Source organism: Macaca thibetana, chromosome 10, assembly GCF_024542745.1.
Source record: "Macaca thibetana thibetana isolate TM-01 chromosome 10, ASM2454274v1, whole genome shotgun sequence".
Lineage (NCBI taxonomy): Eukaryota > Metazoa > Chordata > Mammalia > Primates > Cercopithecidae > Macaca > Macaca thibetana.
In genome coordinates, this window is record NC_065587.1 from 64819575 (window position 1) to 64844253 (window position 24679).

Sequence of the window (24679 nt, forward strand, 5' to 3'; positions counted from 1 at the left end):
CCACCTACTAGATGGGTGACCTGGGGCAAGTCACTTTATCTCATGGAACCTCAGTATCTTCATATGAACAGGGGGCAGTAATAGTTAGTGCTTGGTACACAATAGGGACTTACAGAAAAATAGACACTGTTTCTGTGATGCACCAAGAGAAAAAAACCCATAAACTTAACACTGTATAAATATGTGGGATTAAGGGACTCTTTTTTCACTAGGTGGCTCTAGCTTCTTCCCAGTGAGCCACCCCAATAGAGGGAGGTTTTTTGTTTGTTTGTTTGTTTGTTTTTACCCATGAAATAGCCTCAGGAGGTCCTGAGAACATGCACCCCCAATAGAGTGTTTAGGTTTAACTCGCACAGGGGAAAGATCCTTGGTCCCTTGGTCTTTCCCTTTGGACTGTGCCATTTGCTTTCTGTGCCATCTGTAGTGGTAGGAGGACTCCTGTCTGCTCATCTGCTCTCCAAGAAGGCTGGGGTGGAAGTAGAGGCTGGATGGCCCTGTTCCGGGCCTCTCCTGAGAATGGCTGAGGAGGCGGCCCGAAAACTCCTCCCAGGTAAGACCCACACAGAGATGGGGCAGAGATGAAGTCCATTAGGTCCTGCTTCCCTTGCTGAAGATGGGAGTGGCAGTGCTGAATTAATTCCTGGTATTTCTCAGCAGGTGTATTTGGTATTTCTACCCCCCAGGCACCCACCGTGGAAATCAGGAGTGTCCTGGGCATTTTAAGGGCCTGCTGGGGCCCTGACCCAGGTGGATGAGTTGACCTCATTATTGTTTGCAGGGGATGGTGGAAGGTGACCAGCCTGGTGGGTGGAAGGCCATTGCCCTTATTTTGAATGAACCCATTTGTCCCCTCCCAGGTACTATGGTTATTTCACACACTGCTGGAGTAACAGGGGCCCAGGGAAGGGTGTTGGTGTGAGCATTGGCAGCCCTGGATTCTAGACTCAGCTCTGCCAGTCAACATTTTGACCAAGCCACTCTTTCTCTTCACAGTTTGTTGTTGGTTTGTTCGTGATGGAGTCTTGCTCTGTCACCCAGGCTGGAGTGCAGTGGCGCAATCTCAGGTCACTGTAACCACTGCCTCCCGGGTTCAAGCAATTCTTTTGCCTCAGCCTCTCAAGTAGCTGGGATTATAGGCGCCCACCACCACGACCAGCTAAGTTTTGTATTTTTAGTAGAGATGAAGTTTCACCATGTTGGTCAGGCTGGTCTCAAACTCCTGACCTCAAGTGATCTGCCTACCTTGGCCTCACAAAGTGCTGGGATTACAGGCATGAGCCACTGTGTCTGGTCTCTCTCCACAGTTTAATTTTTCCATCTATCGAATGAGAATCATAATTTCCACCTCCCTACCACATTGGGTTTTGGGGAGGCTAAAATGAGGTCAGGAAAGAGAAACTGCTTAGAGAACCTCCAACACTTTTAAAACGAGAGGGATTTGTTTTGTGGCTAAGCTGTGTCCAGGGCTGCAGGCCAAGCCTCCGTGTTTTTGTCTAGCGAGGCAGTAACACCAGGCTCAGTAGCATCAACTGTACACTGTGTTCCCTTCAGGGTGTGGTGGAAGCTCTGAGGACTGTTCACACCCAGACACGTCACACTGTGCTTTCCACCAGCCTCTTGGCCATCTCACTTATTTATCCCTTTTCTTTCTTTCTTTTTTTTTTTTTTTGAGACAGGGTCTCACTGTCACCCAGGCTGGAGTGCAGTGGCGTGATCATGGCTCACTGCAGCCTCTCGAACTTCTGGGCTCAGTTGATTCTCCCACCTCAGCCTCCTGAGTCGCTGGGATTACAGGCACACGCCACCGCACGTGGCTAAATTTTTTTTGTAGAGATGGGGTTTCACCATGTTGCCCAGGCTGGTCTTGAACTCCTGGGATCAAGTGATCACCTGCCTTGGCCTCCCAAAGTGTTGGGATTACAGGTATGAGCCACCACACCCGGCCTCTTTATCCCTCTCACATCACACTTGCCTATCCTTTGGGGGAGAGCTGAGGATAGTGGGTGAGCTGGGTTCAGGTCTCACTCATGGCTCATGGCTCATGGCTAATGGCTTAAGCGTCTTCCTTGCAGACATTGTGTCCTGTGTGATGCATTCCTGGAGGAAACTCTGGAAACTCTGTCTAGCTGCTCCTCCTTTATTATTTAATTATTTTTGGCCATTGGTCATTTTATTAAAAAAGGTCAAGAAACAGGATTTTGTCACTCCCCTTCTTTTTAATACGGCCTGACTTTTCTGAAATATTCCTTAGAGCCCTTCCTGGTTGTGACTTGCTGTCCCGCTAGTGTCTGCCAGATAGCAAGTTTCTTGTCTGTGGCACACAGAGTTGCTAGACCCTGTGGTTCTTGGAAGTGTCGACACCTTTGTTCACAGATTGGTGACGCACAGGCTGCTCTGGAGTTGTTTGACCTTTAGGCCCGGAGAGGAAATCTCTGCCTCTGGCTGGTTGTCTAGTTCTCGTCTTGAATCAGAAGACACTTGGGTGGGGCGGGCAGAGAACTGGACTGGGGCTAGGGGTGGGCATAGGGCAGGTGTTCCCATCCCAGCTCTGTTTGACACTCTTCTGTGTGGCCTTTGGCTGAATCACTTCTTCACAGGCATGGTTTTCCCTACCTATAAATCCAGGGTCATGCTATATCAGTGGTTTAGTGGTTTATATCCTATTTTGCTTCCTTTTAAAAATTATTTAGCCCCTATACTCTTTATTTAAAGCAGAGATCTTTATTTAAAGTCTATGAATGGCTTTATTTATTATTATTATTATTTTGAGACAGGGTCTCGTCTTGTCACCCAGGCTGGAGTGCAGTGGTACAATCTCAGCTCACTGCAGCCCCCGCCTCCTGGGTTCAAACAATTCTTGTGCCTCAGCCTCCCAAATAGCCGGAATTACAGACGTGCACCACCACACTTGTCTAATTTTTGTATTTTTAGTAGAGACAGGGTTTCACCATGTTGGCCAGGCTGGTCTGGAACTCCTGGCCTCAAGTGATTTGCCTGCCTTGGCCTCCCAAAGTGCTGGGATTATAGGCGTGAGCCAAAAGTCTATGAATGGCTTTGAATGGGGCTTACTCTTTTCATTGTGCCACAAGCCCCACCACTTTCTGTGGCTTAACCCCTGCCTGCATTACAATAAGTTACCTGCCTGGACTTTGAAGGCATAGTGTAAAATAAATAAAAATAGCTAAAGTGAGTGTGTGTGGAGCACCCTCATCACGAGCAGGAACCCAAGGGTTGTGCAGAGCAGTGTTTGACAGCATCTGGGCTGGGTGGCTGCTCAGGGCCCTCCAGTTACGACATTTATCCTTCTCTGGCTCAGACTCTAGCAGGACACCCAGGAGAAAGAGGAAAGTGCTGGCTAAGGTCCCAGGCTTTGGGCGTGTATCAGAACTATCCCTATCCCCCTGCTCCTGTCTGGGGTCATAATTTTTCAATTGTTCAGCCTTTCAGACCCCCACTGGCATGCCATATGGAACGGTGAACTTACTTCATGGCGTGAACCCAGGAGAGACCCCTGTCACCTGTACGGCAGGGATTGGGACCTTCATTGTTGAATTTGCCACCCTGAGCAGCCTCACTGGTGACCCGGTGTTTGAAGATGTGGCCAGAGTGGCTTTGATGCGCCTCTGGGAGAGCCGGTCAGATATCGGGCTGGTAGGTTCGCTGCTGCCCTTCCTGTTTGAGTCAAAGTTGCCACCTTGGCCCCAGCTTATGAGGCCCAGGGCTCTGAGCAATAAGTTGCAATCAAGCCAAGGAAAACTTAGGGTGACCTTAGGAGTGGTCCAGGATTTGGGCTCAGGACACCAAAAACAGACCAACCCTCCAATTCAAGTTTGGCTTGGAGTGGGGAGGAGAGTGGGAAAGCACATTTTTCTGGCGGGCAGCAGGGGCTGCATTAAGCTTTGACCACTTGAGATTCTCTGATTTCTAGGAAGAGGGTTGTATATTTCATGCACCTGACTCACGTGGTGACTTCAGCTCATCAGCTCGTCCGGCCTTCATTTTTAGTGTCTGTCTGTATTTGCTGTGTTTTTTAGGACACCAGTTCTGGGAGATACTGAATGACTGTTGCGTGACAAAATGAGTCCTGGCCAGTTAAGTTAGGGGAATATTACACATAATATCCCCCCCTTTTTTGGAGAGTCAGAATGCTCTTGAGCAGAATAAAAGTCCTCTAGTAAAGAAATCTGTTCAACTTTGCTTAACTTAACATTTCCCAAACTTACTTAACACCAGAGCTTCCCTTTATCTTCCGGTACTATTAACCCATGGAAATTGAACACACTTTGGACCAGATGATCTCTAAGGTCAGTTTCAGCTTCTAAAGGGAATAATCCAGTAAGATTAACAGTAATTGAGCCAAAGCCATCCAGGACATACCACTGGATTTAGTCAGAACTGGATTCAAGCCCTGGCCTTGCTACATCGAAACTGTGTGACTCTGAGCAAGTCACTCAACCTCTCTTGTCCTCAGTTACTTCGTCAGTAATGTTAATATGTTAATACCAACTTTGCTGAGTCATTCTGACATAGGAAGACTGCATTCAGGTCTAGGCACATTTTATGCAGAGTCTGGTGCTAATGCAGCTTGAAAAGTAAAGCTTGTGTGAGGACTCCTTGAAAATCCCTTAAGAAGGTGCCCCCTTAAGGCTGGGCACGGTGGCTCATGCCTGTAATCCCAGCACTTGGGGAGGTCAAGGCAGGCGGATCACTTGAGGTCAGGAGTTCGAGAGCAGCCTGACCAACATGGAGAAACCCAATCGCTACTAAAAAAATACAAAATTAGCCGGGTGTGGTGGTGCATGCCTATAATCCCAGCTACTTGGGAAGTGGAGGCAGGAGAATTGCTTGAACCCAGGAGGCAGAGGTTGCGATGAGCCGAGATCACGCCATTGCCTTCCAGCCTGGGCAACAAGAGCAAAACTCCGTCTCAAAAAAAAAAAAAAAAGGTGCCCCCCTGGAGACCTGTAGTGAATCCCTTAGTCCATCTCAGGCAGTTTTTGCTCCAGCAATGGGACCGTAGTAGACTGTGTTGGTGCTGTGCCCATATCCTCTCAACTCTTACCATTTCCATGCACACTGGCCAGTCTTCCAACTGCCATCACCTGCGCCTCTTTGCCTAGGGGTCTCCTCTGGTGCCTGGAGCCACTCTGCTTGCCTTTGGCTGAGGGTACTAGGATTTAATGCTACCCGTGAGTAGCTCTCAAGCCAGTAACTGATACCGATGGGAGTTGGTGGATAAACATTCCAGTTCCCTGCCCCTTTGGTGGGATCACTCCGAAGCTCGAGCTCTGCACTGAATTCCTGAGCTCCCCAGCAGGATTGAACTCCAGTTCCCATGGTGGAAACTTGCCTGATGGCATACCCCTTAAATGCCGCATCCCTTGTCCTGCCTCACTTTACTCCTCCTCTACTGGTGTTTACAGGGACTCGCCTTCCAAATCAACTACTTTCGATCAGAATGAGGTTGTGCCTCTGGGGAACCCAAACTAACACAGAACAGTTAGCTATTTCTTTGAGTACCAAATGAAGTTACCAGCTTCCATGAGGGTCTAAGCTGTATGAAAAATACATATCTGTGACCGGGCGTGGTGGCTCACGCCTGTAATCCCAACACCTTGGGAGGCCGAGGCAGGCGGATCACCTGAGGTCGGGAGTTTGAGACCAGCCTGACCAACATAGAGAAACCCTGTCTCTCCTAAAAATACAAAAAATAAAATAAAATGAAACAGAAAAATGCATATCTTTGTTTATTTTTTTGAGACAGAGTCTCCCCCTGTCGCCCAGGCTGGAGTGCAGTGGCACGATCTCAGCTCACTGCAAGCTCCCCCTCCTGGATTCAAGTGATTCTTGTGCCTCTGCCTGCTGAGTATCTGGGATTACAGGCGCACACCACCATGCCTGGCTAATTTTTGTGTTTTTAGTAGAGACGGGGTTTTACCATGTTGGCCAAGTTGGTCTCGGACTTCTGACCTCAAGTGATTCGCCCACCTCAGCCTCCCAAAGTGCTGGGATTATAGGCGTGAGCCACCGCGCCTGGCCAGCCAGCATTGGCAATTTTTAACAGTCTCTACAGAGACTGAACAATTAAAAAAAAAAAAAAAAGTCAAAGGATATAAAAAAAGGTACTCAGTGACATTGGTGAAGTCCCCTTTTGCCCCTGTCTCCAGCTATCGGTTTCTCTCCTTAGAACCACTCTGTCAGCTTCCTGGTGAATGTTCTTCTTGAGTTAATTTATGGAAATATGTAAAGCATGCCTGTGTCTTCAGATACTGGAATCACATGCTGAGTGCTGAGAAATCGGACAGATTGTGGGAACAGCAAATTCTCATCTCCCATCTCACACTCACTCTAGGCAGGATATAAACACTCCAAATCATTTTTCTTTTTCATTTTTTGCTCAATGTGTGTAATTAAGCTTCATAAATGTGCATGAGATGCATCTCTACTATGCGGATGTACAGGAAGGCTGGCCATGATCCAGCCTTGCCCTTCCCTCTCACGGTCTATGTGTCTCCCAAGAAGCACTGGGGCGCCTACCTTGCATCTTCCTGGGTAGTCAGGGTTGGGGGTGAGTAGATCCTTCTTTGGCCATCAGCCTTCCCTTTGGGACCATGTGTCTTTCTCTCTCTCAGGTCGGCAACCACATCGATGTGCTCACTGGCAAGTGGGTGGCCCAGGACGCAGGCATCGGGGCTGGCGTGGACTCCTACTTTGAGTACTTGGTGAAAGGAGCCATCCTGCTTCAGGATAAGAAGCTCATGGCCATGTTCCTAGGTAAAAAGGGCAGAGTAAGGGAGCTTTTCCCCTGATTTTTCTTGTTGATGTGTGATTTGTTTAAAAACATTTTTTTTTTTTTTTTTGAGACAGAGTCTTGCTGTGTCTCCCAGGCTGGAGTGCAGTGGCACAATCTAGGCTCACTGCAACCTCTGCCTCCCAGGTTCAAGTGATTCTTGTGCCTCAGCCTCCTGAGTAGCTGGGACTACAGGTGCACACCATCACACCCAGCTAATTTTTGAATTTTTATAGAAATGGTATTTCACTGTGTTGGCCAGGCTGGTCTTAAACTCCAGACCTCAGGTGATCTGCCTGCCTTGGCCTCCCAAACTGCTGGGATTACAGGTGTGAGCCACCATGCCCAGCCTGAGTGCCTGCAGAATCAGTTCTGAATTCAGAGTCACTATGGACTTACACTGCCCACTTCATGCCCACTACACCACTTCATGCCTTCTTGCAAAAGCCAACTGAAGCATGCTGCATTCTGTGTATATAGCCCTGTATTTCTTATCTCCTGGCCATTGTACATGGCGTCTTCTTTGCCTAGAATGTCTTTTTTCCTGTCTTCCTGTGTCCAAATTCTTTTCACCCTTCAAAGCCTAACTTAAATGTCACCTTGCCCAGGAAGTAGCTTGATCCTTCTTCAAAATTTAGGACCTTTAGCATCTGTTTTGCAGTTAGCTCTTATCAACAGTTACAGCTCTACTAATTGAATGCAGAATCCGTGCCTTATTCATCTTGTTTCTTACAGTGCTTTACATGTGGTAGGTAATAGATTAATGCCTGTTGAATAAATACATCTTACCCTCCAGGCCTTTAGACACTAGCAATATTAAGGAATTGTTGAGCACCTAATTACCATTACTATTATAGCTACAGTAGTCCCCTGTTATCCACAGCTTTGATTTCCATGGTTTCAGTTATCCACGGTCAACTACAGTCTGAAAATAGGTGAGTACAGTCAGATAAGGTATTTTGAGGCTGAGTGCAGTGGCTCATGCCTGTAATCCCAGTGCTTTGGAAGTGAGGATTGCTTGAGGCCAGGAGTTTGAGACCAGCCTGGGCAATATAACAAGACCCCCTCTCTTTAAAAAAAAAAAAAAAAAGATATTTTGAGACACCAAATTTACATAATTTCTTTTTTTTCTGTCTCTTACCAAAGAGACAAATTCACATAACATCTATACAATATATTGTTATCATTGTTCTGTTTTATTAGTTATTGTTAATCTCTTCTCATGCCTAATTTATAAATTAAACTTTTTCGGCTGGGCACAGTGGCTCATGTCTCTCTAATCCTAGCGCTTTGGGAGGCTGAGGCAAGAGAATTGCTTGACCCCAGAAGATCAAGATCAGCCTGGGCAACGTGGTGAGACCTTGTCTCTACAAAAAATTTTAAAAAATTAGCTGGACATGGTGGTGCGTGCCTGTAGTCCCAGCTACTTGGGAGACTGAAGTGAAGGATTGCTTGACCCTGGGAGGTTGACGGTGCAGTGAGCCATGATCATACCACTGCACTTCAGCCTGGGTGACAGACTAAGACTCTGTCTCAAAAGTAAAAATTTTTAAAAATTTAATGAAGTAAGCTTTCTCATAGATGTGTATGTATAGGAAAACAGTAGTCACGCGTTGCTTAATGACAGGGATATATTCTGAGAATTGCATCGTTAGGTGATTTCATCATTTTGCAAACATCATAGGGTGTACTTAAGCAAACCTAGATGGTATAGCCAACTACACACCTAGTCTATATGGTGTAGCCTATTACTCGTAGTCTACAAACCTGTACAGCGTGTTACTCTCCTGAATACTATAGACAATTGTAATAGAATGGTAAGTATTTATGTATCTAAACATAGAAAAAGTGCAGTACAAATACAGTATAAAAGATAAAAAATGGTACATCTGTATAGGGCACTTAACCATGAATGAAGTTTATAGGACAAGAAGTTGCTCTGGTTGAGTCGGTGAGTGGTGAGTGAACGTCAAGGTCTAGGACATTACACTTGTAAACTTTATAAATACTGTACACTTAGGCTACACTAAATTTATTTAATTTTTTTTTTCTTTCTCCAATAATAAATTCTTTTTTTTTTTTTTTTTTTGAGATGGAGTCTCGCTCTGTTGCCCAGGCTGGAGTGCAGTGGCATGATCTTGGTTTACTGCAACCTCTGCTTCCCCAGTTCAGGTGATTCTCCTGCCTCAGCCTGCTGAGTAGCTGGGATTACAGGCACCCACCCCCACGCCTGCCTAATTTTTGTTTTTCCTTTTAGAGACAGAGTCTCACTGTGTTGCCCAGGCTGGAGTGCAGTCCTGTGATCTCGGCTCACTGCAACCTCCGCCTCCTGGGTTCTAGCAATTCTCCTGCCTCAGCCTCCCGAGTAGCTAGGATTACAAGTGCACGCTGCCACGCCCAGCTAATTTTTTGTATTTTAGTAGAGACGGGGTTTCACCGTGTTGCCGAGGCTGGTCTTGAACTCCTGAGCTCAGGCAGTCCACCCGCCTCAGCCTCCCAAAGTGCTAGGATTACAGTCATGAGCCATGGTGCCTGGCCTAATTTTTGTATTTTTAGTAGAGACGGATGGTCACCATGTTGGCCAGGCTGGTCACGAACTGCTGACCTCAAGTGATCACCTGCCTCGGCCTCCCAATGTGCTGGGATTACAAGCGTGAGCCACTATGCCTGTCCTCCAATAATACATTAACATTAGATTACTGTAACTTTTTTACTTTGTAAACTTCAAATTTTTTAAAAACTTTGACTCATTTGTAATAACGCTTAGCTTAAAACACATTGTACAGCTATACAAAAATATTTTCTTTATATCCTTATTCTCTAAGCTTTTTTCTATTTCTACTTTTTTATTTTGTTTTTACCTTTTATACTTTTTTGTTAAAAACTAAGCTACAAGCACACATTAGCCTAGGCCAACACAGGGTCAGGATCATCAATATCACTGTCTTGCACTTCCCCATGTTATCCTGCTAGAAGGTCTTCAGGGGCAGTAACACTCACAGAGCTGTTATCTCAGATGATGACAGTGCCTTCTGGAATTCCTCGAAGGACCTGCCTGAAGCTGTTTCACAGTTGACTTTTTTTTTTTTTTTTTTGAGACGAAGTTTCGCTTCTGTTGCCAATGCTGTAGTGTAATGGTGCTATCTCGGCTCACTGCAACCTCCACCTCCCAGGTTCAATTCTCCTGTGATTCTCCTGTCTCGGCCTCCTGAGCAGCTGGGATTACAGGGGCCTACCACTACTCTTGGCTAATTTTTGGTATTTTTAGTAGAGATGGGGTTTCACCATGTTGGCCAGGCTGGTCTCAAACTCCTGACCTCAGGTGATCCACTTGTCTCGGCCTCCCAAAGTGTTGGGATTACAGGCGTGAACCACCACACCCAGCTGACCTTTTTTATCTAAGTGGAAGGAGTACTCTAATGATAATAGTATAGTAGATACATAAGTGAGTAAATATTTATTATCAAATATCATGTACTGTACATAATTGTATGTGTTATACTTTTATGACTGGCAGCACAGTAGGTTTGTTTACACCAATATCACCACAAACAAGTGAGTAATGCATTACATTATAAAATTACAACAGCTGTGATATCTTTAGGCTGTGGTGATTTTTCACCTCTGTTATAATCTTATAGGACCACCACCATCTCTACAGTTCAGTGTTGACCGACATGTTGTTATATGGCACATGACTGTATATAGAGTTTATATAGTACTAGCCATGGTTTCAGACATCCACTAAGGGTCTTAGAACATATTCTCCTCAAATAAGGGGGGACTACTCTACTCATTTTTTCAACAAATATTTATTGAATACCATGGATGTGCCAAGCATTGTGCCAAGCTCTGAACATGGACTGTTTCATATAATCCTTACAACTCCTGTTTGAGATTATCTTATTTATTTGCATGTATATTTGATACTTTGTTCATTCAGAAAATATTTATTGCTCATTGTACTAGTGTGGGGGATTCTGCAGTAAACAAAACAAAGTCCCAGGCCTCATGGATTTACAATCTAGGGGAGAGATATAAGGGATAAATTCAAGTTCCCACTAGAATGTAAGTTCTCCGAGGGCTGGATTTTGTCTTGTTTACAAACTCATCGGTGCCTGGTACCTGGTAGGTGCTCAGCGAATGTTTGTTGTGTCAATAAATGATTGAAAAGTCTCACAGATACTTAACATTACTGTTTTAGTCCATTTTCATGCTGCTGATAAAGACATACTCGAGACTGGGTAATTTATAAAGAAAAAGAGGTTTAATTGACTCACAGTTCCACATGGCTGAGGGGGCCTCACAATCATGGCGGAAGGTGAAAGGCACATCTTACATGGCGGCAGGCAAGAGAGAATGAGAGCCAAGTGAAAGGGGAAACCCCTTATAAAACCATCAGATCTTGTGAGACTTATTCACTACCATGAGAAAAGTATGGAGGAAACGGTCCCCATGATTCAGTTATCTCCCACAAGGTCCCTTCCACAACACATGAGAATTATGGGAGCTACAATTCAAGATGAGATTTAGGTGGGGACACAGCCAAACCATATCAATTACTCCCCCCTCGCTTTTTTTTTTTTAAGATGGAGTTTCACTCTTGTTGCCCAGGCTGGAGTGCAATGGCGTGATCTCGGTTCACGGCAACCTCCGCCTCCCAGGTTCAAACAATTCTCCTGCCTCAGCCTCCCAAGTAGCTGAGATGACAGGCATGTACCACCACACCCTGCTAATTGTGTATTTTTAGTAGAGACAGGGTTTCTCCATGTTGGTCAGGCTGATATTGAACTCCCGACCTCAGGTGATCTGCCTGCCTCGGCCTCCTAAAATGCTGGGATTATAGGTTTGAACCACCGTGCCTGGCCTCCTCATTTTATAGATCATAAGGCTGAGACTTAAAAGGGAAAAATCCACCCCAGGTCATGGTTAGCAATGTGGTAGAGCTGGAGCTGGAATTTGAGCTGGAAGTTTGACTCCAGAATCCATGCTCTTTTCTAGCCTGCTTGTCTCATTGCATCCTGGTGCTCTTTCCAAAGTGTAAGTCCTTACTTCGGTTGTCCAGGCCTGCCTTTTGTCTCCCTAATCACTCATATGTCCATTATCCCTTCTCTCCCATTGCAGAGTATAACAAAGCCATCCGGAACTACACCCGCTTCGATGACTGGTACCTTTGGGTGCAGATGTACAAGGGGACTGTGTCCATGCCAGTCTTCCAGTCCTTGGAGGCCTACTGGCCTGGTCTTCAGGTAGGAATGATCAAAGAATGTGATGATCTTTCTATGGGTCTGGCAAAGCAAGCTCATTCTGATGTATAAGTCAAATAAGGTACTTTGTTAGTTACTTGAGTACTTTTTTTTGGAGGGACAGGTTGAGGATGGAAGAGAGACCTAGAGTGAATTAGAGTGAATTAGATAGATTTAGAGTTCTGCCAAAGTAAGTGTCAGGAACTGAGCTTCCAGTTTGCCATGTGGTACTTAAAGTCGACAGTGTGTTTCCAGTCTGGGCAGGAATGGCCATTGGCAACAGCTGTTTCTCCACTGGGCGTTTCTGTCCAATCTCATTCTTGACAGTGGGCCTGAGGAAGGGCAGGAAGCAGCTCATGCCACTCTGCCATCTCGTTATTTTCTCATTACATGGTCTGGTAGAGTTGCAGCCGGAAGGATCTTAGAGCTTATCTAATCTGCCCCACTTTGCTGTTCCAAAATAGTGCATGTACCAAAATGTTTTTATATTCTACGTTTTTAAAAGTTTTAAGAAAAAGTAGTCCCACCTGGGCAACATAATGAGACCTCATCTGTACAAAAAATAAAAAATTAGCCGAGCGTGGTGGCACATGCCTGTAGTCCCAGCTACTCAGGAGACTACAGTGGAAGGATTGCTTGAACCGCGAAGATCAAGTCTGCAGTGAGCCATAATCATGTCACTGCAGCCTGGGTGACAGAGTGAGACCCTGTCTCAAAAAAAAAAAAAAAATGACCACCAGGTTTCTATCCAGAATAACCAGGTAGACATTGTGTCATTTACCAAGGAGGGAAAAAGGCCAGAGTAAGGAGGCAACTTTGTGGGAATGTAAAGGAACCAAGAATTTTTTTAGGAAATGACAAGTTTGTTCTGTCCACGAGACATCCAGTGGAGACGTCAAGGTCAGCTGCTTCCCTGTGAGATTACATTAGTAGTAATGGCTACTTAGCAATAGCAGGTAAAATTATAAATGCATATATCCTTTGACCCAGTGATCCTAATTCTGAAAATATATCTTATACATAACACTTTACATCTGTTTGATGTGACATATTCAGAATTATTTATTGCCACATTAGTTGTTGGAACCAATTCAAATAAAAATATCTGAAAACCAAATTTCTGTATCTAAAAATATGGAGATAATTAATATCCCTATTAATAAGGAACCAAAGGCTATTTTTTAGTGTGGGGAAAATAACGTATACTCATGCATGTAGAAACTCTGGAAGATTATACAAGAAATCTGTAATGGTTATCTGAAGCCAGGCAGGATGGGTCGTGGTTGTAATCTCAGCACTTTGGGAGGCTGAGGTAGGAGGATCACTTGAGCCCAGGAGTTTGAGATCAGCCTGGGCAACAAAATGAGACCCCCATCTCTACATAAAATAAGAAAATTAGCCAGGAATTGTGGTGTGCACCTGTGGTCCCAACTACATGGGAGACTGAGGTGAGAGGATCTCTTTTTTTTTTTTTGACGGAGTCTTGCTCAGTCGCCTAGGCTGGAATGCAGTGGCGCAATCTCAGCTCACTGCAAGTGCCGCCTCCCAGGGTTCACACTATTCTCCTGCCTCAGCCTCCCGAGTAGCTGGGACTACAGGCGCCCGCCACCATGCCCAGCTAATTTTTTTGTATTTTTAGTAGAGATGGGGTTTCACCGCGTTAGTCAGGATGATCTCGATCTCCTGACCTCATGATCCACCCGCCTCGGACTCCCGAAGTGCTGGGATTACAGGTGTGAGCCACCACGCCCAGCCGAGGTGAGAGGATCTCTTGAGCCCAGGAGGTGAAGGCTGTAATGAACCATGATTGTGCCACTGCACTCCAACCTAGGTGACAGAGCAAGACCCTGTCTCAAAAACAAAAACAAAAATGGTTATCTTTTGGGGGTGTGGTGGTGGGAGTGAGACGTAGCACAAACTTTTCTCTATTCTTAGACTTTTGAACTGGCTGGCTGAATTCCAAAACTGTTAGTAGCTGACAATGACTCAGAAGATTTAGGGACTTAACATACAATCTCTGTTCCTTCCAACAATGTATGAGATAGATGGTGTATGTTATGTCTTATAGATGAGGCTCAGAGGAGTCCAGTGCCTGGCTCAGCACCACACTGAGTAACTGGCAGACTCAGGGATTGATTCATGGCCTTTTTGGCCCCACAGATTTTACTTTGTCTTTTCTTAAGGTCTGTAGGGTTTTATGCCTGCTGTCTACCTGCCTAACAGCCACTTTCTCCCACAGAGCCTCATTGGAGACATTGACAATGCCATGAGGACCTTCCTCAACTACTACACCGTATGGAAGCAGTTTGGGGGGCTCCCGGAATTCTACAACATTCCTCAGGGATACACAGTGGAGAAGCGAGAGGGCTACCCACTTCGGCCAGGTGAGCAGCCTCTCTGGCTTGTCATCTGCCCGCAGGCTCTGGTTCCTGAAACCCCAAATCCCCTCTACAAGGCTCCATGCTTCACAACTGCCCACAAGTTCATTTTTTTCCATCTGTTCCTTCCAGTGACTCTGGGTGGTTTTCTTCCTAGGAGTTAATTATCCCCATGTTTTCAGATACAGAAACTGAGGCCTAGTGGGATGAAATGGCTCGCCTCTGGTTCTTAAGTGTAGGAGCCAGGCCTGGAACCCAGGACTCCTAACTAAATTGCAAGCTCTTTCTTTTTTATTTTTATTTTTTTGAGATGGAGTTTTGCTCTTGTTGCCCCGGCTGGAGTGCAATGGCGTGATCTTGGCTCACTGCAACCTCTGCCTCCTGGGTTCAAGCGATTCTCCTGCCTCAGCCTCCTTGAGTAGCTGGGATTACAGGCATGAGCCACCACGCCCAGCTCATTTTGTATTTTTAGTAAAGACGGGGTTTCACCATGTTGGTCAGGCTGGTCTTGAACTCCCAACCTTAAGTGATCCACCCACGTTGGCCTCTCAAAGTTCTGGGATTACAGACATGAGCCACCGCGACTGGCCCAGTATGCTCTTTCAAATCAGGAAATGAGTGAGAAGGAAAAGGCCAAGGTTGACTCCTTTTGAGCTCCTGCCATCAGGAGTTCAGAAGTGTAGACAAACTTCCTAAGTCCATGGGTCAGATAAATTATGCTTACGTGTATGGAATGTTAGAACGGTGGCACAGACCTTAGGAATTACCTAGTCTCTTCCACCTCCCCATTTGCAGCTCAGAATCAAGCAAAGGACTATATTTGAGACATTCTCTTACATTCCTTTCTAGCCCTGGTGTCCTCTGATTCACTTCAGGGAAGCTGAAAATTGTGAGGAGGGGAAGAAAAAGGGGGACAAAGGAAGGAAGCTTAGTCAGCACGTATAGTCATCCCCCACCCCAAAATAGGCCATGAGCCCATTGTCTTAGACACTTCCCACTTTTCCACCTGAATTGCCTTTCAGCCATGGGACAGGCCTTCCTAGTGGCTTCTGCTTATGCTGCCTTCTTCTACCTCATTTCCTTCCTCTTCTAACTCAAATGATTATGTGGGAGGTGTAGAGGGTTCCAGGAGAGGGAATAAAGAGCTAATTAGTCACTTTTGACTCCTTAGAGGCCACTGTTACTGATGTTTCCCGTGCATTCGTTCTCATGGCATGTTTTTAAAACAAGAAACTCAGCCAGGCGTGGTGGCTCACGCCTGTAATCCCAGCACTTTGGGAGGCCAAGGCAGGTGGATCACCTAAAGTCAGGAGTTTGAGACCAGTCTGGCCAACATGATGAAACCCCATCTCAACTAAAAATACAAAATTATCCGGGCATGGTGGCGCGCACCTGTAATCTCAGCTACTTGGGAGACTGAGACAGTAGAATCACTTGAACCCAGGAGGTGGAAGTTGCGGTGAGCCAAGATCATGCCATTGCACTCCAGCCTGGGCAAAAAAGAGCAAAACTCTATCTCAAAATAAATAAATAAATAAATAATAAAAATAAGAAGCTCTGAGAAGGTATCATATCTAGTGTTTGTTACCAACAGATAAAGATCAGGGTTTGGGACTAAATGTAAGACATAGGCTTGCACAATCTTAGGGTTAGAGGGAACTTGAGAGTTGTTCTAATTGGAATCTTCCTAATATGGTCCTGTCAAATAGTTATCTAGTTTTTGCTTAGTTTCCACGAGTGACAAGTGACAAGAAGCTTGCTACTTAACAGCAGCAACCTGTTCCATTTGCAGGACAGGCCGGCAGGAATGCATTCATGGAAAGTAAGACACTACTGGCCAGATGCAATGGCTCGTGCCTGTAATCCCAGCACTCTGGGAAGATAAGGCAGGAGGATCACTTAAGCCCAGGGGTTCAAGATCAGCATGGGCAACATAGTGAGACCTTGTCTCTATGAGAAATAAGAATAAATTAGCCAAGAGTGGTGGTGCATGCCTGTAGTCCCATCCCAGCTACCTGGGAGGCTCGGGTGGGAGGATCACTTGAGCCCAGGAGGTCATAACTGCAGTGAGCCATGATTGCGCCACTGCAATCCAGCCTGGGTGATGGAGTGAGACCCTGTCTCAAAAACAAAAACAAAAACATAAGGCACCACTGTCAGGAATCCAGGAGTGCCTTAATCCAGTCATCCCTCCTACCCCAAAACAATGACAAGTAGGAGATAAGGATTACTCTTTCACTAGATTTGCCACATCCCTATACTCTCATATATGTCTCTGATCAGCAGTGTTGGAGCACAGAGCCTATCCTAAAGGCCTCTGCAGGTTTTTACCTCCCTGTAAGTCCAAATCTGAACTTTGGGCTGTCACCTTCCTCTAGAGCAGGGATCCCCAACCCCCAGGCTATGGACCGGTATGAGTCCGTGGCCTGTTAGAAACCAGGCCACACAGCAGGTGAGCGGCATGTGAGCAAGCGAAGCTTCATCTGTATTTACAGCCGCTCCTCATCGCTCACACTGCTGCCTGAGCTCCACCTCCTGTCAGATCCGTGGCAGCATTAGATGCTCGTAGGACCACGAACCCTATTGTGAACTGCGTATGTGAGGGATCTAGGTTGTGTGCTCCTTATGAGAAGCTGATGCCTGATGATCTCTCACTATCTCCCATGACCCCCAGATGGGGCTGTCTAGTTGCAGGAAAACAAGCTCAGGGCTCCCACTGATTCTACATTATGGTGGATTGTGTAATTATTTCATTATATATTACAATGTAATAATAATATAAATAAAGTACACAATAAATGTAATGTGCATGAATTATCCCAAAACCATTCCCTACAACCCCAGTTCATGGAAAAATTGTCTTGCACGAAACTGGTCCCTGATGCCAAAATAGTTGGGGACCACTGCTCGACAGAGCTGGCCAGATGCACAGGAAAGTAAAGCAATAACTAACATGCTTAGGAGGCCCACATGTGAGGAGAGAAGCGCAATGGCTGGTCATGAGGGCACTGGCCCCACCAGCTGCTAGAAACAGAAGAGGGCTGGGTGCGGTGGCTCACGCCTGTAATCCCAGCACTTTGGGAGGCCGAGGCGGGTGGATCAACTGAGGTCGAGAGTTCGAGACCAGCCTCACCAATATGACGAAACCCCGTTTCTACTAAAAATACAAAAATTAGCTGGACGTGGTGGCACGTGCCTGTAGTCCCAGCTACTCAGGAGGCTGAGACAGGAGAATTGCTTGAACCTGGGAGGCGGAGGTTGCAGTGAGCCAAGATCGTGCCATTGCACTCTAGCCTGGGTAACAGCAAAACTCGCTCTCAAAATAAAGAAGAAGAAGAAGCACAAAAAAGAAGCAGAAGAGGAGGCCTCCCATGAGAGCACTGTCTTTTCTGCCTTTGAACACACAGAATGTGTTCATCTGGTAGTGAGTGTACCTTAGTCTGTGCCTTAGAATATGAGCAATTAGATTAGCAATTGTCTAGAGGCCTGTGAGGAGAGAAGAGGAGGAGGAAGTAAGAGAGAACTGGGGAGACAGGCAGAGACCTTTTCTCTAAAATAAGAACTAGAGGTTGGGTGCAGTGACTCACGCCTGTTATCTCAACACTTCAGGAAGCCAAGGCGGGCGGATGACTTGAGGTCAGGAGTTTGAGACCAGCCTGGCCAACATGGCGAAACCTTGTCTCCACTAAAAATACAAAAATGAGTCAGGCCTGGTGGTGCATGCCTGTAATCCCAGCAACTCGGGAGGTTGAGGCATGAGAATCCCTTGAACCCAGGAGGCGGAGTTGCAGTGAGCAGAGATCACGCCATGGCACTCCAGCCTGGGTGACAGAGCAAGACTCTGTCTCAAAAAATAATTAATTAAATAAAATAAGAACTAGAATTTGTAGCAATAAGCCAAAAGGGAGAGAAGCAGTGATCAAGCCCAGGTGGAAACAGGACAGGAGAAGGTCGGGGAGATGATGGGATAGAAAGGGGACAGGGATTCTTCTCTCTCTTAGAAAAGATGGATGAAGTAGAAAACCATATTGAGCTGAGGCCACCCTTGAAGTCAACTCTACAACAGTTCTTCAGGTATTTGAAAGCAATAAACACATTTTTTTTATATTTCCTTTTCTCTAGCATAAATATTCTCATCTAGACCCACTCCTGTTGGCTAATATTCATCTTAAGATAGAGCTCGTGTCTTAACATCAAATTCCAGTTGTGGCATAGAATTGGGCAAGACAAAACATCACTTTCTTCCGGGCACAGTGAACTGATGACCATATCTTTGTTAGAATGATGGTTTGGTGGTTTATTTTATTTTTTTTATTTTTATTTTTTTAGATAAGGTCTCACTCTTGTCACCCAGGCGGGAATGCTGCAGTGGCTTAATCATGGCTCACTGCAGCCTCAAACTCCTGGGCTCAAGTGATCCTCCTGCCTCAGCCTCCTGAGTAGCTAGGACTACAGGTGCATGCCACACCCAGCTAATTATTTTTATCTTTTGTAGAGACAAGATCTCACTATGTTGCCCAGGCTGGTCTCAAACTCCTGGGCTCAAACTATCCTCTTACCTTGGATTCCCAAAGCACTGGGATTACAGGCATGAGCTACCATGCCTGGTCTGCTCTTGGATATCTCACCCTTTTCTTTTGACCTATCCTATCTCAGAAAGAGCCTTATGATGCCAGGCTCTTACTCTTTTCTTTTCTTTTTTTTTTTTTTTTTTTTGAGATGGAGTCTTGCTCTGTTGCCCAGGCTGGAGTGCAGTGGTGCGATCTCAGCTCACTGCAACCTCCGCCTCCCAGGTTCACACCATTCTCCTGCCTCAGCCTCCCGAGTAGCTGGGATCACAGGTGCCTGCCACCATGCCCGGCTAATTTTTTGTATTTTTAGTAGAGACGGAGTTTCACCGTGTTAGCCAGGAGGGTCTCAATCTCCTGACCTTGTGATCCCCCTGCCTCGGCCTCCCAAAGTGCTGGGATTACAGGCGTGAGCCACTGCACCCGACCCCTTACTCTTCTTTTGCATTTTAGAATTAGGTTAGACTCTGAGTGACAGGAAAAAAATAGTAGCTTAATTAGGATAGAAATTTATTTCTCTCTCACGTTCTGGGCTTATATGGCTCGCCATGGTGTCCTTAATCCTACCTAGCTGTTAGAATAGTTGTTAGTGTTGGCAGCCAGGCAGCCTGTGCTTAGCTAAAGTTAGGAATCCTGCTACTAAGGAGGAAGTGGGGAACAGATATTGGTAAATAGGCAACAATCTCCGCCACCTTCTCTACCCCAGAACCTGGCCACCTTTCTCTTCTTGGGGTGGGAGTCACTGGTCACCCTTAATGCTGGTCTCCACTGAGCTTCAAGCTTTGGGTATACTGGCTCTGAAACTCAGCGTTGGATGAGGTATCCTGTGTTCCTACTAGTTGGGGCCTCATGGACAAGATATGGAGGGGAGTAGTCCCTCACTGCCCTAAGAGGCCCCAGGCCATCTCTGTGCAGCCACTGAGTGAGGAGGGTCTGCTTTGGACTTTGCAGAACTTATTGAAAGCGCAATGTACCTCTACCGTGCCACGGGGGATCCCACCCTTCTAGAACTCGGAAGAGATGCTGTGGAATCCATTGAAAAAATCAGCAAGGTGGAGTGCGGATTTGCAACAGTAAGTGTTTCCATGGCCCCAAGACTGGGAAGAGTCTCCTCTTGCTGCTAAAAAGCCTCTTTAAGGGTAGAGCTTTGGGAGTTCTGACATATCAGCACTAGAAGAGAGCTTGGAGATATACATAATGCTCGTATTTTACAGATGGCAAGACCAAAGAACAGAGAAGCTTAAGTGCCTTGCCAAAGATCTCACAGCTAGTAGAGGAAGAGCTAGGATTAGTTCCTTGGGATCTTGACCCAGGCCCTTGGCATTCCTCCCACAGCAGAGATCCTTGATCTGTTTGAGTAGGTGACATTGAAAAGGTGAGTTTAGCAAAAAGTTTTGTGAGACACTAAAATAGATTTTAAGGGGAATCCAGAGTCCCATAGCCCTATATTCAAACCTGGGACTCCTTAACAAAGCAGTCCTACTTAGTCTCGCAGATATTTATTGAATGTCTTTCACATGCCAGGCACTCTCTAGGCCCAAGGGTTATAGCAGAGGCCCTGCTCTCATGGAGCTTACATTTTAATGAGAAAAAACCATGAATATATATCGGGTAGACAGAAGGCCAGTGTGGCTGGAGTGGAGCAAGCAAGGAGAAATGTGGGAAGAGATAAGGTCCCAGAGGTAGGCAGGGGCTAGATCACATAGGCCTTTGTGTAAGCCACAGGAAAGAGTTTGGATTTTTTTTCTACTTGGAATGTGAAGCCTTGGTAGGATTTACAGCAGAGTAGTGACATGATCTGATTTGTACTTTAGAAAGATCGCTCTGGCTGCTCTGTGGAGAATAGATTGAAAGGGTCAAAGGTGAGAGCCATCTCACATCCATACAGGACCCAGGCAGGCAAGATATAAATACAGATGTAGAAGAAAATAGTCTAGAAGAAAATTCTCCAAAAAGCCTACAGAGTTGGTGTTGGGGTATGGAATTCAAAACAACAACAAAACACTTATTTTGCAAAATTTTGTAATGTGATTATATTCTCTAAGTAAAATGTAGATATGTGTAGGGGAAGAGAGAAGACCTACAGGTGGAAGGGAAAAAATAAACCCCTGATATGATTTGGCTTCTAATATTCTGTACTATGTGAAAAACCAAAATGATAAGCCCACTGGGGCATTCCTAGGAATGCTGGGCTCCTTTCCATAAACATGAAGCGCTTTGGAGGTCTTCCATGGTGAATGATGGGAACAGGCATCTGACCTTTGTCAAACAGGGCAAGGAAATAATAGTCTTGATGCATCAAGACCATGTTTGAGTCATATTTTTAAATGTAAGAGTCCACTGAGAATGTTTTGTTTAGAAGTATTACTAATTCTGAGAAGCTAAAATAAATATTTGTAGCAAGTAATCTTAGTCATCCATGCCTGAAAACTCAGTTGAAATTCTCTAAGACTCCTTACTAAAACAATGTCAATAGTTTTCATCAACAGCTGTTGAACCTAGTAAGTTTCGATACTTTGGGTCTGAGTGGAAGAAAAAAGACCCCTACTTGCTTACAAAAACTTGGTAATTGGCCAGGCGCAGCGGCTCAGGCCTGTAATCCCAGCGCTTTCAGAGGCCAAGGTGGGTGGATCACAAGGTCAGGAGTTCAAGACCAACCTGGCCAACATGGTGAAACCGCGTCTCTACTAAAAATACAAAAAAAAAAATTAACCGGGTGTGGTGGCATGTGTTTGTAGTCCCAGCTACTCTGGGACTACAGGAGAATTGCTTGAACCCGGGGGGCGGATGTTACAGTGAGCTGAGACTGTGTCATTGCACTCCAGCCTGGGCGACAGAGTGAAACTCCATCTGAAAAAAAATAAAAAAATTTAAAAACTTGGTAATCATCTGAGTGCCCTTCCAGGGAGGATTAGCTAGGTAAATGGTGATCCATTTTCACGATGGAGTACTATGCCATCATTAAAAGAGACGATTAGCTCTATGTTTGTAGTCACAAAAAGGTGGGATAAAGGGGATAGGAGATTGTCATGTCATAGAGGAAGGTTAGCGGAGACATTTCTGGTGAGGAAGCATTTGAGCAGAGACCTGAAGGAAGGGAGGGAACAAGCTATGGGGAAAACTGGAGGCAGAGTGCTCCAGGCCGAAAGAACCACAGATGCAAAGAGCCCGAGGCAGGAGGGTGCTGTGCTAGCTCAGGATAGAAAGTCAGCAGCTGGAGCTCTTAGAGTGGTAAGAGGTGAGGGCAGGGAGGGAGCAGGGGCCAGGTCATGACTTCCATTTTTATCCTGCATGAAATGGAGGGTTCACAGAAAGTTTTGAGTAGAGAATTGACGGGAAGATTTATGCTATACATATACTGTAGGGGCTGGGCGTGTGTCTCACGCCTGTCATCCTGGTACTTTGGGAGGCCAAGGTAGGAGGAGTTGCTTGAACCCAGGGATTTGAGACCAGCCTGGGCAACATGGTGTGAGACTCTGTCCCTATTTTTAAAATAGTGTGTATATATAAACTACGGAGCTAAGGATGGAGGCTGGAAGCCCATTTGGAAGCTGATGTGACAATCCAGGTGAGATGACGGTGGCTTGGGAAAGAGTGAAGTTCTGAAAAGTTCACTGATCTGCTCCCAGGCCCTCAGCTGCTTTGTGGCAGAACAGGAGTTCTTAAGGAATTGCCTGACCCTCACTATCAAATTGTGATGGTATTCCACTTGCTTCCTTCTCCCACGTGTCAGATCAAAGATCTGCGAGACCACAAGCTGGACAACCGCATGGAGTCATTCTTCCTGGCCGAGACTGTGAAATACCTCTACCTCCTGTTTGACCCAACCAACTTCATCCACAATAATGGCTCCACCTTTGACACAGTGATCACCCCCTATGGGGAGTGCATCCTGGGGGCTGGGGGATACATCTTCAACACAGAAGCTCACCCCATCGACCCTGCCGCCCTGCACTGCTGCCAGAGGCTGAAGGAAGAGCAGTGGGAGGTGGAGGACTTGATGAGGGAATTCTACTCTCTCAAACGCAACAGGTCGAAATTTCAGAAAAAGACTATGAGTTCGGGGCCGTGGGAACCCCCAACAAGGCCAGGAACACTCCTCTCACCTGAAAACCATGACCAGGCAAGGGAGAGGAAGCCTGCCAAACAGAAGGTCCCACTTCTCAGCTGCCCCAGTCAGCCCTTCACCTCCAAGTTGGCATTACTGGGACAGGTTTTCCTTGACTCCTCATAACCACTGGATAATTTTTTTATTTTTATTTTTTTGAGACTAAACTATAATAAAATGCTTTTGGGTATCATGTTTTGGTTATCACGTTTTACATATTGGGCTATTTCATGAGATTCATTCAAAGAAAAGATTGGTGGCTATGGGCAATTGTGAACCTAGTTAATTTTCTCATGCAGCTGGAGAAGAGGCTAAATGCAATTAGCTGGCTCCAAAGATCCCAGGGGTTGATGGTTGAATCTCCCTTCCTTTTCTGGTGTCTTTGCGGAGTGTTGTCATAAATGTATTTCTTTGTTAGTTCTTGCTCCAACATGTGCTTCTTACTTTTTTTTTTTTTTTGAGACAGAGACTCGCTCTGTCGCCCAGGCTGGAGTGCAGTGGTGTGATCTTGGCTCACTGCAACCTCCACCTCCCAGGTTTAAGCGATTCTCCAGCCTCAGCCTGCCGAGTAACTGGGGCTACAGGTATGCGCCACTGCATCTGGCTAAATTTTTTTTTTTTTAATTTTTAGTAGAGATGGGGTTTCACCATGTTGGCCGGGCTGGTCTCGAACTCCTGACCTCAGGTGATCCACCGGCCTCAGCCTCCCAAAGTGCTGGGATTATGAGCGTGAGCCACCGTGCCCGGCTGCTTCTTACTCTTTAGTTGACTCATCTATCCACCTGTCCTTCCAAGCAACAAAGATTTATTAAGAACCTTTTCTTTTTTGAGACAGGGTCTCCCTCTGTCACCCAGGTTGGAATGTAGTGGCATGATCACCACTCACTGCAGCCTCGACCTCCCAGGCTCAAGTGATCCTCCCATCTCAACCTCTGGAGTAGCTGGGACCACAGACACACACCACTATAATTTGCCTGATTTTTAAAAAAAATTTTTGTAGACACAGGGTCTCCCTATGTTGCCCAGGCTGATCTCCAACTCCTGGGCTCAAACAATCCCCCCGCCTCAGCCTCCTGAGAAATTGGGATTACAGGCTTGAGCCATGGGGTTGGGCAGGCACCTTTGTGTACCAGCCCCAGCCCCAGAGGTTCAGCAGCAAACAAGGCAAACAGTTTTTATTTGTGTAAAACTAAATTTCTAGCAGAAAGAAATAACCTAGTAAATAGATAAAACAGCATTGTGATCGGTTCCATGAAGAAAACAGGGGGCCGTGCTAGAAAATAATGGGGAAAGATAAGCTGCTTTAAATAGGGGGGGGTGGAAAAAGCCTCCCTGAGGAGGTGAGCTTTTAATTATGTAAAATTTTGTTTCTTTTTTAAATTTTATTTTCTTATAACTTTAATTTTTTCATTTTACATTTTTATAAACATTAGAGATGGGGTCTTGCTTTGTTGCCCAGGGTGGTCTCGAATTCCTGGGCTCAAGCAATCCTCCCACCTCAGCCTCCCAAAGTGCTGGGATTACAGGCATGAGCCACTGTGCCTGGCCGTAAAGTTTTTTTTTGATACAGGGTCTCCAGACTGTTGCCC

General features: G+C 45.9%; 2 protein-coding genes and 1 non-coding gene across 4 annotated transcripts in view; all 3 read left to right on the forward strand.

Moving 5' to 3' along the window:
• Positions 1-23283, forward strand: part of EDEM2 (ER degradation enhancing alpha-mannosidase like protein 2) — a 33482-nt gene extending 10199 nt beyond the window's left edge. For both annotated transcript variants that reach the window (XM_050807110.1, XM_050807111.1), the window contains 7 exons: positions 425-550; positions 3440-3651; positions 6633-6774; positions 11915-12039; positions 14276-14420; positions 19934-20055; positions 22716-23283. In XM_050807110.1, the coding sequence (XP_050663067.1) occupies positions 425-550; positions 3440-3651; positions 6633-6774; positions 11915-12039; positions 14276-14420; positions 19934-20055; positions 22716-23216 (1373 nt within the window). In that variant the 3' untranslated portion in view covers positions 23217-23283. The remainder of the gene's footprint in view (positions 1-424; positions 551-3439; positions 3652-6632; positions 6775-11914; positions 12040-14275; positions 14421-19933; positions 20056-22715) is intronic.
• Positions 1-24679, forward strand: part of TRPC4AP (transient receptor potential cation channel subfamily C member 4 associated protein) — a 283763-nt gene that overhangs the window by 149276 nt on the left and 109808 nt on the right. The window lies entirely within an intron of this gene.
• LOC126929916 (small nucleolar RNA SNORD56) lies at positions 21441-21512 on the forward strand. Its single transcript, XR_007717348.1, has one exon. It is a non-coding gene; the product is annotated as a small nucleolar RNA SNORD56 (small nucleolar RNA).